Below are 18,404 nucleotides of genomic sequence, written 5' to 3'. Positions count from 1 at the left end.
CTCAGTCTAAGATACTGGCCCACGTGGTTACAACCAAAAAAAAAGGTGTTTATTGTAGTCTGAACTAAAGTGATACTTGCTCTGCTTGCAGGTGTGCTACTGTAGCCTGGGTGAGAATTACCTCCTGTTACTGAACTGCACCCAATTGATTTCAATTCAGATTTTCCTCTGGAACGTAGTAAGTTAACCTGCTTCAAATGGAACAACTTTATTCATAGAATCATTACCAAAACAGCAGATAGAAAGAATGAAACCCAAGATTTCACAGGTGAGTTGCTAATTCACATGGGTTACCCCATCTTACAGTTTATGGATCATTATAATTAGTTTTATGGATCATTATAATTAGTTAAGTGATAAGAACTGTGATAAGTAAATGTGATGACCAATTTACCACTGCTGACAAGTGACAATATATAATCCAGTTTAAAGATGTAATTGTTAATTTTCATAACATTCTGTGGCCATGATCTGCTCAAGTATATAGAGAAAACCCGATTTATCCTCTAAAAAACCTGCATAACTGAGAAGCCCTTAATTAGAATATGCCTTTAAACTTCTGCAATGAATGGCCAGACACCACTACAACAGGAGCTGCTTTCTACTGCATATCATAAGGCCTTGCTAGAGCCACTGGATTGCCAATAGGTTACTTCAGGTGTAAAAACTGAGACAATTAAGTACAATTAAATTAGTCACTAGAACTTGATTTAAAAAGAACACCATGAAATGGTGACTCCTTTGAAATCTTTGAAATCTCTGAAATCTCAAATACCCCATGAGAGAACATAAAGAGCTGAATTTCATTTTAAAGAAAGGCAATTAAAAAAAATGCAAACAGTACACAAAAACTAGACTGTTCCTCTGGAGCTGTCATCCCAGATTATATATAATGCTCACAAAAATACGCACAAACTGGTGGGTCCATCCATGCATAAAGAGAAGGAGAAAATGGGTGAAAAGAAGTTTAGAAAAATCCTACAAATATCCAAGTATTTTTCTTTCCCTAACTCCCTGTTCCCAGATTTTATAAAGACCTTCACAGAAAATGACAGACATTAATTTCCAGGATTAAGCTATGGTTCTGTGATCTGTGGTCACCTCTAATATAAATTTGTGCATACTTGCCAGTGTTTTCCAATAGGGCAGAAGGTTCTGCAGTTAATCTGAGAACCCCATTAAACTGAAGTTTCTGTGAAAGTCTGTTAGAGTTGGAGAGTTCACAAGTGATCTGTTCTTGCAGAAAATCTCATGCACCACTGACTTAGGATATTTCCATATGAAGTATCCATTCTAAACACAGGATGAAGCTGAAACAGTGGAATTGCCCAAGCAGGAAAATCTAAACTGCTCCCCTGGCACGTTCTCGCTAAGTGGTGAGAGACCCATTAATTTTATCGACCTTGTAACACATTTTACCTTTCTGCCATCTGATATTCACACTCTTAAAATATTAAATAGACACAAACACATTTCTGGTACTTACACTGGGAACTTGAGAATAATTAAATACTCAACACATTAAATAAGCTGTACAAAGACAACAAACTACTTCAGATCACAAGACAACCGGCCTGGCCTTGAAAAGCACTACTGATGGGCACCACGAGATGACCAACACTGCACAGCAGCAAAGCAAAGCAGAAGCTTTTGACATTAACACTGCACACAAAAACTAACTCTACATTGAAATATACAGTTTATTTTCTTGAAGTCAAGCAATACCGTTTGTCAGTAGGTACATGTTAAGTGTCAGGCAGGAAAACTGTACATTTTCACTCTGGGCTGCAGGATCCAAACAGCTGGAGAAGCATTATGGAAATCTTTCACTATACAAAGAGATCTAGATTGAGAACAACAAAGGATGAAGAAACAGCCATCCCCAGGACGCCAAAGGCAAAACATTAGCACCAGATTTTTTTCAAAAAGCAACAGTACAGCTATTTACAGATTTACATATAACATTGGGAGGCCACCATCTTCACGTTTCCAGGGTGAGTGATTTTCAAAAGTTTTGAAGAAGGAAAGGAGATATTAGTGTCTACGCAACTGTTCTGTGAAAAGGATAATAGATATAGCTTTCACAATATTGCTACCTTTTATCAGAGATCTAAATCATAGTACTGTATACAAACACATTGTAATTATATTATTCTTCACATTTCACATACACATTTCAGAGTAACCACAATATGTAAAATTTTTAAAATGCCACAGATAAAACAATGCACACTTTTCTCCAAGCTAAGACAAGCATAATTTATTTATGTTTAGTTTTGGGTTTGTTATGGTTAAGGGATAGGTTTAAGGACAAAGGGACCAGTTGTCCTAGGAACATAGCAGCAAATAACTGTGAGATGCCAGAAGACTACATTTCTGAACTAGGAGGGAGAAACTAAGGTCAGCTGTAGGTCTTGTAAAATGGTAGCTCCATTTGACCTCAACTGATGCACATCAACATAATTTCAATTAAAATTTGGTCCAGGTATACAAAGTAGTGCACGATAAGGGTGTGTGTGGGGGCAACAGTCCTTTTAATGTTTGCACCTGTCTGTGAAGGAACTGGTTCCAGAGGATTTTTGCTCCCCAGTTCCCCAACTCACAAGGAATTCACTGATCAGTGCCTTTCCAGTTCTCTCCCCACAAAAGAGAGGATTCGGGTAAGAAGGACAGAAAAACTCTTGTGAATGCTGCCATACTGAAGGCGTAGAGGAAAGAATTCTTTGCTCTCTTTTCAACAACTGACTGTATTTTCAACCTGCTTAGCTACAGACTGGCATTCACATCAGCCTTGAAAATGGCTTCTAGCTGGGGAACCTGTTTGTCTGAGGAGAGATAAATCTTTTCCTTACGACAATGGAAATGGCATATACACAAAGTCTTCCCAGACTTTCTATGCCTGCAAAACTTAGTCTTCATATAGAACTTGACACTAAAGACATAACAGAATTTTACTGCAGGTATCTATGCAAGTCAGCATAACCCATTACTGTGCTGCAAACATGAATTAGCACCTCTTTTTAGAGCTACTGGAAATTGTCTAAGTCAATGGCAGTATTAGGAGATCAGATCAGTGATCTGATACTGTGAACTAACATCCTCTCCTTTATCACTGCTCAATGCAAAAAACAAGCAAACAGCTCCACTTCTGTTCACAGTTACAACACAGAGTTGCTCCAAGTAATGCACAGTATTTACACAGCAGAATTGTTTCTATTGCATTTGGTAGTCTGAGAAAGAGGAACAAACAGCATTATGTAGGTCAACTTCAGTATAACTTAATTGTCTATATAAAACCATCACAATGTTGAACAACCAGAAGAAAAAGAAAAGCAGTGTCCTTAACCTACATTTATTTCCATGAAGTGTAGTGGGTTTGGAACAAGAAGAATAAAAACATGCATAAAAAGCACAAAAAAAAGCAAATGAGCCTTCTAAATAATTTAGATGAAAAATGTTTTGAATAAAATCAGCACAGTACTTCCAGCCCATTTCTTAAATCAAGTACAACTTGGTAAAGAAAATCACTTGCATTGCATTTAGAGGGTGTACAAATATGTCTTGCAAAATAATTTAAAAAAAATCTTCATCAAAGTAGGCATTAGGTAATTTGCAAGCTGCTTAAGAAGCATTTAACTAGACTGATTTTGAAGTTGTTTTCTGCAAGGGGAAAGTGTATCCTATATACAATATTACAAAAAAGTGTCTGATGCCACAGGATCAGAGTGACACTGTATTTCAGCAATCTGAATATATTAGCTATACGATGCATGCTTCCCCTATTTAATGTGTCTTTAAAAAAACATAAAAACCCACTAAATTTAGAGCTTTTAAATGTGTGTGCATTTGTGAATTGCTGTAGGGTTTCCCAGCAGACTGTGCAGCATCTGAACATAAAGGAAGTATACAACCTATCCTAAAAACCATTGTTTGCATGCACAACTGCCACAGACTTTGAACATACTGAGCAGAAAGGTTAAGAGTCTCTCCTCTTTTGTGGAGCTTTCTGGAAGTTAAGCAATGAGGAACAGCTGTACAGTCCAGCAATAAAAATGTGTTCTAAAAAATTAAATACATCATTCAAAAAAAATGAAAGAGAAGCATTATTGCTGTTGTGAGAGCTATTTTTCTCTTGCGCATTTGTTTCTCTACCAGACACTCAAGCAAGCCAAGAGACTCATTTGTATACTTGGAAACTGCCCGATCCCTTCCTTCTTTCCCATTTTTCCCAGTGTTGGTTGGACAGTGCCCTTATTTGAGTCGCTCGGGTTGGAGGCTGTCAGTCAGACACTTCAGCTGCTCCTCACCCAGCTTGATCTTGTCCTCAAGCTCTCGCTGCTCAATGATGAGGGCTGACTTCATTTTCACAAAGTGCTCATAGTCTGCTAAGTTCTCCTCGCTCAAGTAGTTCGCCAAAATGTCGAAGACAATGCGCTCTCGACGATCCAGGTTTTCCTTCAGCTCCTTTGCATCCTCATGTTGCTGGGTCAGCAGCTTTTGCTTATCTACCAGTGTCCGCTTAGAAGAAAAGAAAAATTCAGTTAAATTCACTGGGTTCACTTGGCTGGGACAACAGCTTCACTGTTCAATTCTGTCTCAAGTCTATTTTATCTACAGAGACCTTCCTGAATATTTAGAAAGGTGGAAAAAAAAGGTGCCCTGAAATTTAGACTAATAAAATGCATTAACAAACTGATAAGAAATGTAGTAAATCAATGAAAGATGCACCATTACTTTCTGTTGGCCTCAAAAGCATTACTTCAAAGATTTCTTTATTATTTAATAGTAATAAATAGCTGCATACAATATAGTTGCCTTTGAAGAATAGCTCTTCAAATTAAGACTCAGCTGTCTTACATCTTCCATACAGCACTGGCACAGCTGTGGTTACAGAAACCACAAACAGACCAGTTAATGGAGCCATTTGTCCTTATACAGCTCCTGGCACTGTGTATTTAGCAATTCTGCTGCATCCACAAGCCTTCCCGATGACATGTGAAGTCCTGTGGTATTCAGACATGAGCAAGAGTGAAAGCTGAGGCAGGACAACAGAAGGGCAAAAGGGAAGCAAAAGAAAGAGGACAGCAGAAGACAGCAGCCTCTCCCCCAGCATCACCTCTCTGCACAGCCAACAGACCCACTGGAATCACCTGGCTACGCTCCTTTGGCAGTACATGGAGAGACACAGGAGCACCATCAATCCAACCTATTTCAGATGTCTGCTTACAAGTGATTGCTTTTTTCCAGTGACAGTATGGCTGGCTTACTCTGACATCAAGAATTCTATACAGTGTCTGAAGTTAATTAAAAAGTGTCCCTTAGACACTTAATCCATAACTTCTAGCTTTGCTTCAGAGATGAATTTTCTTTGAGAAGCTTCCTTCAAATAAACCCCAGTCTATTCTAATAAATGTGTCCATCTTTTTAATTTGCACCTTCTGTTAAATCACAATGCTGTTTAATAAACCTGAAGGATTTATAAAGAAGTGTTTTTGTAGGATATAAAACAGTCTTTTCAAGATGGAAGTATGAGACAAAGGGGGGGCTACAGACCAGTGAGCTTTAATAAACCTACCTGTCAAGAGTTGCACATGCATCCTGTGCTGACTCCTTCTACAGACAGACCAAAGCTCAAGAGTGAAATGTTTTCAGATTTGCACTCTCAATGTACTTAAAATACACAGCCTAGATTAACTCAGGATTCAAGACAGCTACAGAAGACAAGTCAGATAAATCACACACTATTAGAAAAAAACAGTTTAATCTTCCCTTGAGCTTATGCCAGGGGAAAAAAAAATCCCACTGCAAGTTGCAAGCAGAATTATCTGCTGCAAAGAGATGGAACTAAAAGTTCTCCTGAACTCACCAGGGCAAGTAGCAGACAGCCTCAAACCCAGAAGTGTGGCTAGACTGCTCCCAGAGCAGCCTTGCAGGTGTGTGCCTGCTGAGCAGCAGTAACTAGCCAGAATCTGATGAATGCAAGAGGATGTGGACACAAAGCACAAGCAATGAGATGACACTGGCCTTGTTTGTAAGAGGAAGGGGCCTGGTAGCTCTTCAGATGAAGCCCCTTTCAGAAGCTGAACTTGAAATACCTGATACTGTTCCCTGTGGCAAAAAAAAGATTACAGCAGAGCATCTGACAGTCAAAGTATAAATTCAGCAGTCATTATTTGACTGCTTTTATTGAGAAAGTCTGGTAAGCTCTTGCTGGCTCCTAGAAAGTGGAAAGCTATCAGAGCAATGTTTATTAGACAACATCATCTTGGAAAGAAAAATCAGTAGTCACTGGGAATATGGTCCCCAACAATGGAAGTAAAATCTTCTGTTTTGTTTATATGGTACATTAGTGGTTCACAACATATTATCATTTTAACATATTATCAGGACTAAGGACAAATACTAAAGGACAACCAAAAAAGCCACAAGCACCAGCCTAAATTCAACACTTCAAGATACATTTCATAGAATCATAGAATGGTTTGGGGCGCAAGGCACCTCAAAGATCATATAGTTCCAACCCCCACTCTTACTGCACCAGGTTGCTCAAAGCCCCATCCAACCTGGTCTTGAATATTCCCAGGTAGGAGGGTGGGTACCTCTCTGGGCAACCTGTTCCAGTGCCTCATCACCCTCAGGAAAGAACTTCTTCCTATCATCTCATCTAGCCCTGTCCTCCTTTAACTGAAGGCCATTCTCTCTTGCTGTATCACTACATGCCCTTGTAAAAACTCCCCCTTTAGGCACTGGCAGGCTGCTCTAAGACCTCTTTGGCATTCTTTTCTCCAGGCTGAGCAGCCCCAACTCTCTGCTTGTCTTCATAGGAGCAGTGCTCAGGCCTTTGATCAACTTGAGTGGCCTTACTCTGGAAGTGTTCCAACAGATCCATATCCTTCTTGTGTTTTGTGCCCTAGAGCTGGATGCAGTGCTGCAGGTGGGGTCTCGCAGGAGCAGAATCTCCTCCTTTACCTGCTGGCCATGCTGCTTTTGATACAGCCCAAGACACGTTTGGCTCTCTGGGCTGCAAGTGCACATTGCTGGGTCATGTTGAGCTTTTCATCCACCAATACCCCCAAGTCTTCCTCCCCAGGGCTCATCTCAGTCCTGATGGATCTCTCCTGATGTTACTATGGCAAGATTGGTGTCAGTACATGTGAAGATGAATGGGGACTGAAATATGTTAGGGATTTGGAGTTCTGTCAGTATAAATTTGACACACAGACAATTTCTGACTGTCCTTACTACACCACCTCCTCACCATCTTCCTTTTCCACATCCAGCCAGTAAGCTATTTTTATCACAGCTCTCAAACTGTGTTCCCTATGTACACAAATCATGGTAGCTCCTTCCCCATCATGCAACTGAAACCACACTTAGAAAAAAATCTAATGAGGGATTAAATTTCTTCAAGTGTCAGAAGCTTTGATCTGCCCTTTAATAAGCTGTCAAATACTCTCCTTTCCACCTCAGTCAGAGAGAAGTCTGAACAGCCATTAATCAATTATGTTAGGGCCAAACAGCAAAAGCACAGCTTCACATCAGTCCCAGCACTTGCTGGTTCTTATGTGTGAAATAATGCAACAGGCTGAAGAAACAACATGAAGCCACAGCCTATGGAAAAAATTCTGTTACGATGTTTAGGTGAACTGTTTCAGTCCATAGCTACAAGCCAAAAATCCTACTTCACATTCATTTAACCATAGAAGCTAAACTCACTTAAAACAGACACCCCCTCCACACTCTCTATTTATTTTAGTCTAAGTTTCACACTGTCTACATCTCTCCTTTGGTACATATCTGCAGTGCTATCTATCTCCTTCCTAGGTAAGCCTGATGGGATTTGAAGTTAAAAAAATTGCTGCAAGCAGAGGTGGGATCCAAGAGGTTAAGAGCACCTTGAATGCTCCTGCTCTTTAAATTTTCACTTCTCTTGGGAGTCCTCCACATCACTACCAGGCTATTCTGCCTGAGTAAAACATGTTTTCTACTGAAAAATTCTTTTTGCCATTCCTCCCCCTGTTCCCCCCATCTTTTTTAAAGGCCTGTCCTTCTGTTGTTTCTTGCTCTTGCTCCTCACTAGGCATTGTGGAAGGAAGCTGTAGTAGGTGAGAAGCATTTTCTTTTTAATAACCTTATAGATTTGTATCAAGATCCTCACTGAGTATAAAGAAGTCTGCAAGCTTTCTGCATTACAGCACAAACACTGCTTTTCACATCTTGAATTGTTACCATATTTTCGTTCACCTCCTTTTTATGCTCTTATCAGTAGATTCCCATTTTCTTTTAACTTTTGCCAAGAAGTCTGTTTTCTAGTATGTTGCACCCCAAACCCACTTTTTCTCAGCAAGCCACTCATAGTTTTAGTATTCCAAGAAAAGAAGGCAAAGAGAAAAGTTTTAAGAAATCTAAAAAAAAAGTCTTATGAGATTTATTCACACACTATCCCTCATGCTGAGTGCTGCAACTTAGATAAACAAAACAAGGCAAACTCCCCTCTCCCATGAGCTTCCCTATATGTAGGAATATTATTGTTGGCCCTTCTCACCCGTTCTTCTGGAGAGGTGTTGTCATCCAGGTTATTGAGGGCGTTTTCCACCCGGGCCAGACGACCAGACAGGGACAGCAGGAGGTTGACCACTTTGTCAAGGTCGCCAATAAACATCTTGAATTTGTCAAATTCATTTGGTTTGCAGACTTCTTTCACAATGGCCTCTACCTCCTCTCCCAGGATATTGTTTGCTTGGATGTCTTCCAGAAGTGTCTCCCGTGCTTCTCTCAGCACCTGCAGCTTCCTACTAATGCTGTCAATAAGTTCTTGCTGTGGAAAATAAAGGAGATAAGAATTTATTAGCACTACTGCATTTTTCCTTACTTCTGAAAGTCATGTCACCTAGTTTAATATATTTCAAACTTCCATGAGGCTTTGACAATGAGTACATTACAAATAAATACATGCCTGTGTCAAAGGTCTATACCTCTGCATGCAAAGGTTCAGGACATAGCTTCACAATGCTCAGCTTAAGACCTGTGCTAAAGCAAATTGCCTTTGTGGAAAAAGATGAAAGCTTTTCACCCTACCAAGAAGCCTTCCTGCTTTTTATCTGAGCAGCTTTAAAGCTGCTATGAACAGCAGAAAGTACAGCAAGTGTCTGTGTCTCTAAGTATCAGGTCAGGTCCACAACACCTTGCTGAAGAGCTACACTCAGGAAGATACACAGTACTAGAAAAACAATCCTGTATTTTCCACATGATGTAGTTAAAACTAGGGCACTGTCAAGCCTTCTTTTCCTTTCTGCATAATATTAGCATTCCTCCAATAGCAGTCCTTCCACTCTCAGAAAATCATAGCATTAACAGTGCCTTACAACATTTCTGCAGGGTAGTCATAATCCCTAGGGAACAGGGAATAAAATCTACTGTGCTGTAGAAAGCAGCTCTGAGCAAAGGCGTGCAAAGTGGCTCTGCCAAAGGACCAAAGAAGGATCACTGTCCCGGGCCAGGCGAATACACAGCCTCACTTGAAGTTTGGGGGTTCTGCACTATAGTCCCCACTGCCTGAGGTACACTTGCACTGCCTTAGGAAAGCACATCAGGTGCAGAACCAGCAGAAACCAGACCAAGAATCCAGATCTCCTTTGATCACCTGTGGTCCCTCTGTGCTACTTCCCTGCATTTGGGCAAGAGCTCTTGTTTCTTACATGCCCAGCCGGTGCACTGGTGTAAGTTAGCACAGCCAGCTGTCGACTCTGAGATAATTCACACCCTAAAAAATGCCTTGTTATTTAAATGTAGGTGCCTATTTGGTATTCAGCTAATTTCAGGTAAGAAAAATTTCCAAAGCGTTCTCTAAACATACACCTCAGTGCAAATTCTGAATGAAAATTACATCCTTTAAAATAGTCATTATTTCACAGTACCCCTAGCTTTTTTTTTTAATTACTCATGACATTCTTTAGGAACTTTGCTTTCTAAATGCAAATCTAATTACAAGCATTCATGATTACTGAGAAACATACTGATAGCAGCTGCTGCTCACAGAGGCCACTGAACAGTCATTGCCAATTTATTTTGGGAACAAAAACCAGCACAAAACAAAGTCTGTCATCTTAACAGAAAGTGAAAATGTAGCAGCCTTTCTGAAAGTAGAAACTCAACCGATGGATTATCCATACTGGTTTTTGACTTTTTGATTTAATGTACTCAGTCCAGGTTAATCTGGATCTGGGTTATCTGTTAGCCTTGGTGCCCAAAAGATTAAGGTAGTAAGCAGTTCTACAGATGCCTGCTTTACTGACTGATTAATCTGCAGGATTTGATTTTTTTTCCTCCCTTCTCTCAATGCAAATGCAGTTTGATTTGGATTATGTAGGTCACAGTGCTACGCTCTTATTTCCCTCAGATGACATGCACTATGCTGCTGTTTCACCATTTGAAACACAGCAAGATACTCTGGTGCTCTATGTTATTATCTCAACTTTTTTTTCACTTCTGCAGCTATGCTGCAACTTTCTTTAGTTAATTAAAAAAAAAAAGAAAAAAAGAAAAAAAAGCCACATGGCTGCTCAGAATTCACTGATCTGGTCTGCCAGTCCAGATCAGCTCCCTCTGTTTCTTTCTTAATTAAAGAAAGAAGCCATTTTCCCAGTAACAGCCTGTTTAGTAACATCCCAAGCAGCTGAAGCTAACCTCTAAAGCAACAATTTTTCAGGTGAGAAGGCCATAAATACTAAGACTGTCACATCTTATTAAGCATTGGATTATGATTACTGATTGCTTCGTACCCAGATGAAGCAGCCTCTGCATGCAGCAACTGTGATCTCACTACATCCTTTTGTTAAACAGCAGAAAACCTGTATTATGTTCAATATCTACTGAGCCAGAAGAGCTGCAGTCTACTTCAGACTGGCAGATGAATAATTTATAGCTGTGAATTCTGTACCAGTACACAAGAAAACAAAGTCATTCTTGCTGATCTGACTAGCAACACAGAAGGTGGCTCAGCACAGCACTGCTCAGGTGGCTTACTGCTTGGCATGCTTTTTTATGTAAATTATACTCTGCTTTCAGCTCACCACCCCATTCCTAAGGAATTCAAGCCTCAAACCAGATAAAAATTGGTATACATGAATTATTTTTATACTCTTCAGCAGTTGCTGAAATTTTTCTAAGGGCAAAGGGGAAACTTCTACACAGCCATACATGGATTTTCCTTAGTACAAAAAACACTCTTATAGCATCTTCAAAATCTGATCAGTATTTTATAATTGTGCTAAACCTACATTAAACTCAGTACACAAGAGACACACATTCCACTCCTGCTAGCTGGGAATACAGGGATTAGCTCAAAAATAATAAAAAAAATTAACAACCCTATATGAAATTCCAATACTTATTTCAAAAGTAAAAAATATCACCCCACATTTCTGGTTTGCAGAGCAGAGAATGACAAATACAGGAATCATTCCACAGTGAACTGCAATTAAGATATCTCATGACAGAACTACCAGTTTCCAGGAATCAAGAAACAGGTTCTGGGCATATGGCCCATCTAAAACTACTGAAGTCATAAAGTGTGCCATTAAAATGTTCAGGTCCCTAACAATCCCTTGTTAAACTGTTGCCAAATATGAGAAGCTGGACCAAGTTTCATCTTCCGCCCATTTAATAAAGATGCCTTGACCCACTTACAAAGAGTTTTACATGTTTTCTGACAAGATGCACGATGAAAGCCCATTGAACTGAGTGCTCCATCTCCATGTGGAAGAGCAGGGAGAGAAGCAAGCAGCAGGGCATGTGTGCTACAACATGTACACTTAGAGGAGAAGATGGGAGAGTTCTGCTAAAAGCCCTTCATGAAAACCTTCCTGTGTCATATGATTAGTGGTATATACTGAAGCTAGGGGATGGATGGAGAAGTACAGAAAAGGCAAACATTATTTTCCTGTTAAGAAACCAACAAAAGTAAATGGCACTCTTGCTTATAAAAGTTTAAGTATTTAGTTTGTTGAGCAAACAAGAAAGGCTTAATTTTACCTCCCTCCTGTTCTGTAATTAATGAGAATGAAACGAATGCTAACAAAATCATGAATGTGACAATCACATGGGGCACCAGATAAAACCAAATAATTTGAAATGAAATGAAATCCCTAATTTGTCTAAGTAGTACAAATGTTGGATGCAGCAGCTGTCTAGCAAGAGGGTGAGGGAAGGGCTCCTGCAGCAGACCCCCCATGCCCCTGGCAGTGCACAGCACATTGAACAGTGTGATGCAGAGGGATGCTGAAACAACACAGAGATAACAGCAAACACAACAGCCCACTAGAATGCAGTGCCAGCCACGCCTGCTCTGAACCACAGGTTGAAATCTCTCATTCTTAGCAACTAAATACAGTCCTAATAATTAAAAATATTTTTTTTTGGGACTGGATTATCAAGTATACCCTGGGCAGCTGATTTTTAAGCAGAAAGCTGACTTGGACAGAAAAGGTTTGCACACCACTGCATTACTGGCTTAGGTAAACAGAGTTAAACTACATCACTTTACTTGATCAAACAGAACATTTCCTCCAGCTTATCCATACTGGGAACAATTATTAAAATAATTTGTGCCAAGTTACTAATGAGATGAATGCAATGATTTTACTGTAGGACAACACTTTCTCCAACCTCACAAATGTCAGATCATCACTGCAGTATCTAGGGAATTATGATGACCTTTGATCAGAAATAAAACACCAAAGGATGGGGATGAATAAGAAGACTGCTTCCCTCCCTTGTGACAAGCAACTTTCAGTGAATTCACCAGGCTAATTAATTATCTCCCACAATCATTATTAATTTGAGAGGCAGGAGAAATATTTTGCTCTTCATGAAAACAAAAGTGGAGGAAAATAAAAAAGAAAAAAGAAGGTGTGTGTATGTTCCTTCTCTCTCAAGACAAACCCAAATTCTGGACCTAAATTTCAAAAATTTGGAACAACTAAAACCACCACCAGCTTCAGTGGGATACATAAGCACTCCTATTTCTTTTTTACATAGTGAGAAATAGAGAAGGACCTCAAATAGAAAATGGTATTTTAAAAAACCTCATCAAGACTTCTCCCTTTGAGACTTTCCAAAACATGCAACAAGTTGCAAGAAGCACTTAATATGAAGTGGCTGAATTCACAGGTGTACACTTAACTCATCCCCACAAACAAACAAAATGTCCCCAGCACCAAAAGAGGCTGATTTTTTCCAAGTGTTCCTGCACATCTAGAAGGCCTTTTATTGAAGTCTGTTCAAACAAATTCACATTTAAAGTAATCAACACAATTCAGAGCCTCCCATTACACTTTTAGAAATGACTTTTACCTTCTTCTCTGACAAGTCATGATCCAGCTCATCTTCAGAATCATCCTCACTCTGCTGCTGTTGCTGCTGCTCCTGCATGTCCTTCATTTTAATCAGCAGCTCTGCCTTTGGTGCAGATGTGCTGTAGTAAGTAGAATTGGTTGTCAGGGAGATGGCAGATGGTGCACTCTGCTCCTCTTTCCTGGGAAAAAGTCAAAACTTTCATTAACTGTCTTGACACCCTAATCAATGAAAACAAAGGAGAATGTTTTAGAGCCATCATTTCCCCAAGCAACCAGGGGGTTCAAGAGAAAACCATTACCTATACAAATTAGATAAATAAACACTATCTGAGAATAAAATCTGTATGAATTCAGTACATGCTCAGCAAAAGTTAAAACTGAAACCATGCAGAAGATCATACATCATTACAAGAACTGAAATGCATCAAAGATATTGCATCTGGAAACAAAACAAAAAGTTACATTTTACAAAGTAGTGTAAAAAAAAATCTCAGTGTCATAGACAGTATCCTTTTGGGATAGTACAATATAAGTATTTAACTTTTGGATCTGGGAATCAAACTTCTTGAGAAGGATACAACTTAACAGATAATTTGTATCAAGAAAACAAAAACAGAACATCAATGTGAATGGAATTCAATTATTTTCTTTCTTTGATCTCATTCACTTCTAGGAAATGCCTCATGCCTGCTTCAAGGTGTCATCATAAATTTTCATCACATAAAAAAGCAAGAATATTGTTCCTTCTCTATCCAGTTACTAGACTGGATGATCTTAGTAGATTATGTAATCACGACGAAATGGCAAAAGTTAATTATTTCTTAAGTTGTCAAAAACTGGCTTTCAACCATGTCTTGGAAATCTTTCATACTGTACAACAGTGTTGTTTCTGTCATTAATGGTATCACTAGTAGTATATGCTTGACTACTATTTTATCACAGAAGTCTCAGAAAAGACCCTCCGCAGAAGGAAGACTCACCTCCAGCCCCCATGGAATACTGACACACTCTGGATAGAAGCTTACAAAGACACACCAGCTTACAGAAAGTGATACTCACTTCTCTTCTGAAATTTTTGGAGAGGGAACTTTTGGCAGAAGCTTCCTGCGCTGCTGAGCTTCTTCCAGGAGATGTTCATCTTTAGGGAATATACCAACCATCAGATCCATTGTTGTTTTTATTTTCACATTAGGATCTAGTATGTCTGCTAGAGATTTATCTCTTCCCACAATTTCTCTAGCAAGTTCCTCTGATTTCCAGTCTTCAAAGGTCTTTTCTTTGGCCTTTACATAGCTTGATGCTTGTGTGGCAGCACTGCTGTCCTTCAAGTTGCTTCCAGGTTCTTCAGCTGGTTGAGGGTCAACCGGTTTGGTTCTGGCTTCTGGCTCTGGCTCTACACCTTGCCTGGTGTAAGCACAAAATCGTGAATAGGATTGCTCAGAAGTGCTGAGTGTTTTAATCTGGTCCTTTTCCAAACCACTGGGTAAAGCAGGAGGCTCCATGGTACTGACAAGGCTCTGCCGACTCTCCTTCTCTGCGCTGCTCTCAGAATGAACTATCTTGATGGGAACCATTTTCACTGTAGTATTGTTGTCTATAACCCTTTCAATTCTGGAAAATAAACAAAATTCATCCTTAGAAATTTAAGAACCTTAAATCTCAATTCACATCTGCAAATCAGAGGGGAAACCCAAAAAAGACAGGTAAGAGAGTGAAATAATGGACTACTCCTAGCACTGTATCTCAAAACGTAAATCTACACATTCTTTTCCACCCACAAGTTTTAAATAGTATTATTAGTTCATTTGTAAGGGATCCTAACATCAGCCTTGTACAATACTAATGATACAGGACTTCTGCTTGTTTCCATGAATGCCAGGGTCCATTCTCAGCAGCCAGGCCCCAGATTTCAGACAGCACTACTGAATCACCTTTTACCCCTTTGCTGCCACAGGCACAGAGGAAAACGTGCCCTCAGCCCACCCTCACTGCCTCACACAGATCCAACAGTGGCCTTTTGGCCTGACAGGCAGCTGAGCTGCCTGGGGAGTCTGATGCCTCACATCAATTCTCAGCTCTTCCAAGGGAAGAGACAACAGACCAGATGGGAGCATCCCACAGGCTAGGTTTTTGCTGCGCTACAAGAATAACAACCAACCACACATGAGAAATCTGGAAATCATTCAAAACTTAATTACATGGTTAAAAAAAATCTTCACTTATAAAATTTCACATATGATATAGAAGCTTAATAAATAGATCCTACCATAGTGTCCTAGTTTTCCACTTAAAGAAGAGAAACTGGTCATTGAAGAGGATAACACACAGTTCTGGATATCCTTTTTAAGAGAAGCTTGTAGCAGAAGTTCTGCACTGCACAGCACAAAGGGCCACCTTAGCCGTTCAGTAAGGAAAGGTATATAAAGCAGATGCTAACTTAAGATTTTTAAACTGGACAATAACATGTTAAATAACATTACAGAAACATCTGTAGTGTATGTAAACCATATAAGAAACTGAAGTCTAGTTTAGTGGTTCTGAGTTTGCAAAAAGTTTAAAATTATTGTCATAATGTGGGTTTGGAAGCTCTACAGCAAAGAAAGGAACATTGCCTACTAGCTAAAATATCTGGTTTCATCTGGCTGGGTAGCTCACCGCCTTTCAGATAAGTGACCAAGACATACTACAGCTCTTTTTCTCTAAGTGTGGGTGTGTCACTTTCCCTAAAATAAGCTTATACTTTTCTACTGTTTGGAACAGCAGAATCTGTTTGACTTGACATTTTTTGTATCTTGTATTTTAAATGTATATTTGCCTCTGAATGAACGTGCAGCCCTCCAGTAGGTATTTACTTTCCACAAGCTTTGTGGATATGCTTTGACATACTGATTCAACTCCTGGAGCAGGTTTTCCAGCCCATGCTGAACCTCCCCACTCCCATTTCATCAGGCTGTTTTCATTCAAGGGGACTGTCACTTCGAAGAGCTCACTTCCGCGCCCACTGCTTAGACCCAGCTCCCCACCTGCACATTAGGACCCTCTTCCTGACTGCAGCAGAGCTGGGCAGTGCCCAGCCACCACCCCCAACCCTTTCCTTATCTTATTTTAATTAAAGCCCACACATTTGCAGCTCCATTAGAATGTGAAGACAAATGTATTTTGGAATTTGGTGGAAATATAAGATGAATGCATAAATGTATGAGGGGGCAACAGGAAAAGAAGTGAGCTGAGTGCTAAATCATCTAAAATGATGATCTAAAGTGCTAAAGCATCTAAAATGCCCAGCATCTGTTTTGAGACTTTGAGTACATTCCTCTCAGCCTAGTCAAAGATTTTCCAGAAACTTCAAGCATCATTAAATCGATTGCTCTCAGTAAAAGCAAAGACAATTCAACACCAGGTGCTTCAAAAATTCTGTTTCTGCAATCACTACCCTGCTGATTTCTGAAGCTTTTCCATTTGTGGAAAGGCAGCATGAAATTTTGACTTGCAGCATCTCTGCACATTCCAAAGTTTAACCCAACCACAAAGAGTCTCTCCTTGACTTGAGTTTAGGTTTAGTGGAAATCTATTGATGCACTCTTTTCAGCTTTGCTGTTGCTAAACAGCTGTCTTTGGCAATAGCTGAGTTGTGTACACCATCAGGGTACAGTACACCATCAGTACACCACACAGTAATGTGTGTGTGTGTGCGCTTGCCCCACACACATTATTCTGCCTAAATCACTGCAGGAAACCCTGCACACACACTCACCTTGGCCTGCTGATGAACAAGACACTTCTCCTAAAAGAGTACAAAAGCTATAAGCTAACATCATCAAACATTAGCTGCCCCCAGCATGCAAAGTGGCATGTCCAAACTCTCATACGCAAGGAGCCAATAGAAATAATAAGCCAAATCTGATTAACTATGTATTAAGATAAATCTACTTAACATATTTTATTCATATGAAATAAATACCCTATAAAAAGTTCTGAGGTATGGCCACCACACTTGTCCTTTTTGGCTGAACCTGTTTTAGTGAGTAATTTAATTATTAACTGGGGACAATACATTGTGTGCAAACAAGAGCTGTCTGGGCCTAAGAATTTTAAATGTTAACAGAAGATTTGCAGGGTAAGTATTTAGTCTTTCAGATATGGGCATATAATTAGGCACACCTCAGTGCTCATTTCAATATTAAAGCTTAGCAGAAAGGAAGGACAAATACAATTGCCTTTCTAGCATCCTTCATATCTGTTCATAAAGTAATACATTAAGGAAGTCAAAGCAAAATATGAAGGAAGTCATTACTGTCATCTACCTTAGCACATGGGTTCTAGGGTTCATATGACTTATTGCACTTCTCATTGTAAATTATACTATTACTTCATGTTAAAAACACAGCAGAATGAAACTTCATTTTTTCCTCCAGTTGTAAGAGGAAAAACATCAAGGCTTATTTAGGAAAAAAAGTGATTCATGTTTTCATGTCATGAGGCAAAATGGAAAACAGCCTGAGTTTGTTCAACCACTTACATTAGAGTAGAGAAAAGCCATGCCAACTGCTTTTGCTCAGAGAAGCAACCTCTGCAAAAATTTAGAGGTTTTGTTTTCATTCTTTAACCATGAATTATAGTGCTGAAGGATTTATGAAAACCAAGATTCCTGGGCTTCCTGGAAGAGTTTGTTATCTTGTGGGAGAATAACCTTTTATGATGTTAGCAGCATATGACAGATGCCGCAATCCATTAATTTCAGTCAGTTGTCTAATTCTGAGTTTATCTACCCTGGGAAACTACTGACAATCTCCTACTGAGTGTTCAGTCCTTGTCAACATAATGTGTTGAGGACCCCTCAACAGACAACCTGAAGTGCCACATTTCACTGTAAAAGCAACATAAAACCAGTCATGATTTGGCAAGTGTATATTACTCTGTGTGTTTTCAAAACATGTTCTCACAAAGGATCCAGTTTCCCTTCCCACATCTGCTTTGTCCCTCCCAACACTGATTCATGTTTATACATATACAGACTCAGGTAGGGGAAAGGATGACAGGGACTTTTCT

General features: G+C 39.6%; 1 protein-coding gene across 2 annotated transcripts in view; it reads right to left on the bottom strand.

The window, feature by feature from the left end:
• Nucleotides 1-1,682: 1,682 nt before the first annotated feature.
• The window catches only part of SHROOM2 (shroom family member 2), a 117,548-nt gene continuing 100,826 nt past the window's right edge, over nucleotides 1,683-18,404 (bottom strand). For both annotated transcript variants that reach the window (XM_041416556.1, XM_041416557.1), the window contains exons 7-10: nucleotides 14,415-14,966; nucleotides 13,354-13,534; nucleotides 8,546-8,818; nucleotides 1,683-4,518 (exon numbers count right to left, since the gene is read on the bottom strand). In XM_041416556.1, the coding sequence (XP_041272490.1) occupies nucleotides 4,252-4,518; nucleotides 8,546-8,818; nucleotides 13,354-13,534; nucleotides 14,415-14,966 (1,273 nt within the window). In that variant the 3' untranslated portion in view covers nucleotides 1,683-4,251. The remainder of the gene's footprint in view (nucleotides 4,519-8,545; nucleotides 8,819-13,353; nucleotides 13,535-14,414; nucleotides 14,967-18,404) is intronic.

The sequence above is a fragment of the Onychostruthus taczanowskii genome, unplaced genomic scaffold (genome assembly GCF_017590055.1).
Source record: "Onychostruthus taczanowskii isolate IOZ18803 unplaced genomic scaffold, ASM1759005v1 scaffold52, whole genome shotgun sequence".
NCBI classification, from domain to species: Eukaryota; Metazoa; Chordata; class Aves; order Passeriformes; family Passeridae; genus Onychostruthus; species Onychostruthus taczanowskii.
This window is presented reverse-complemented; position numbering and strand designations above follow the sequence as displayed.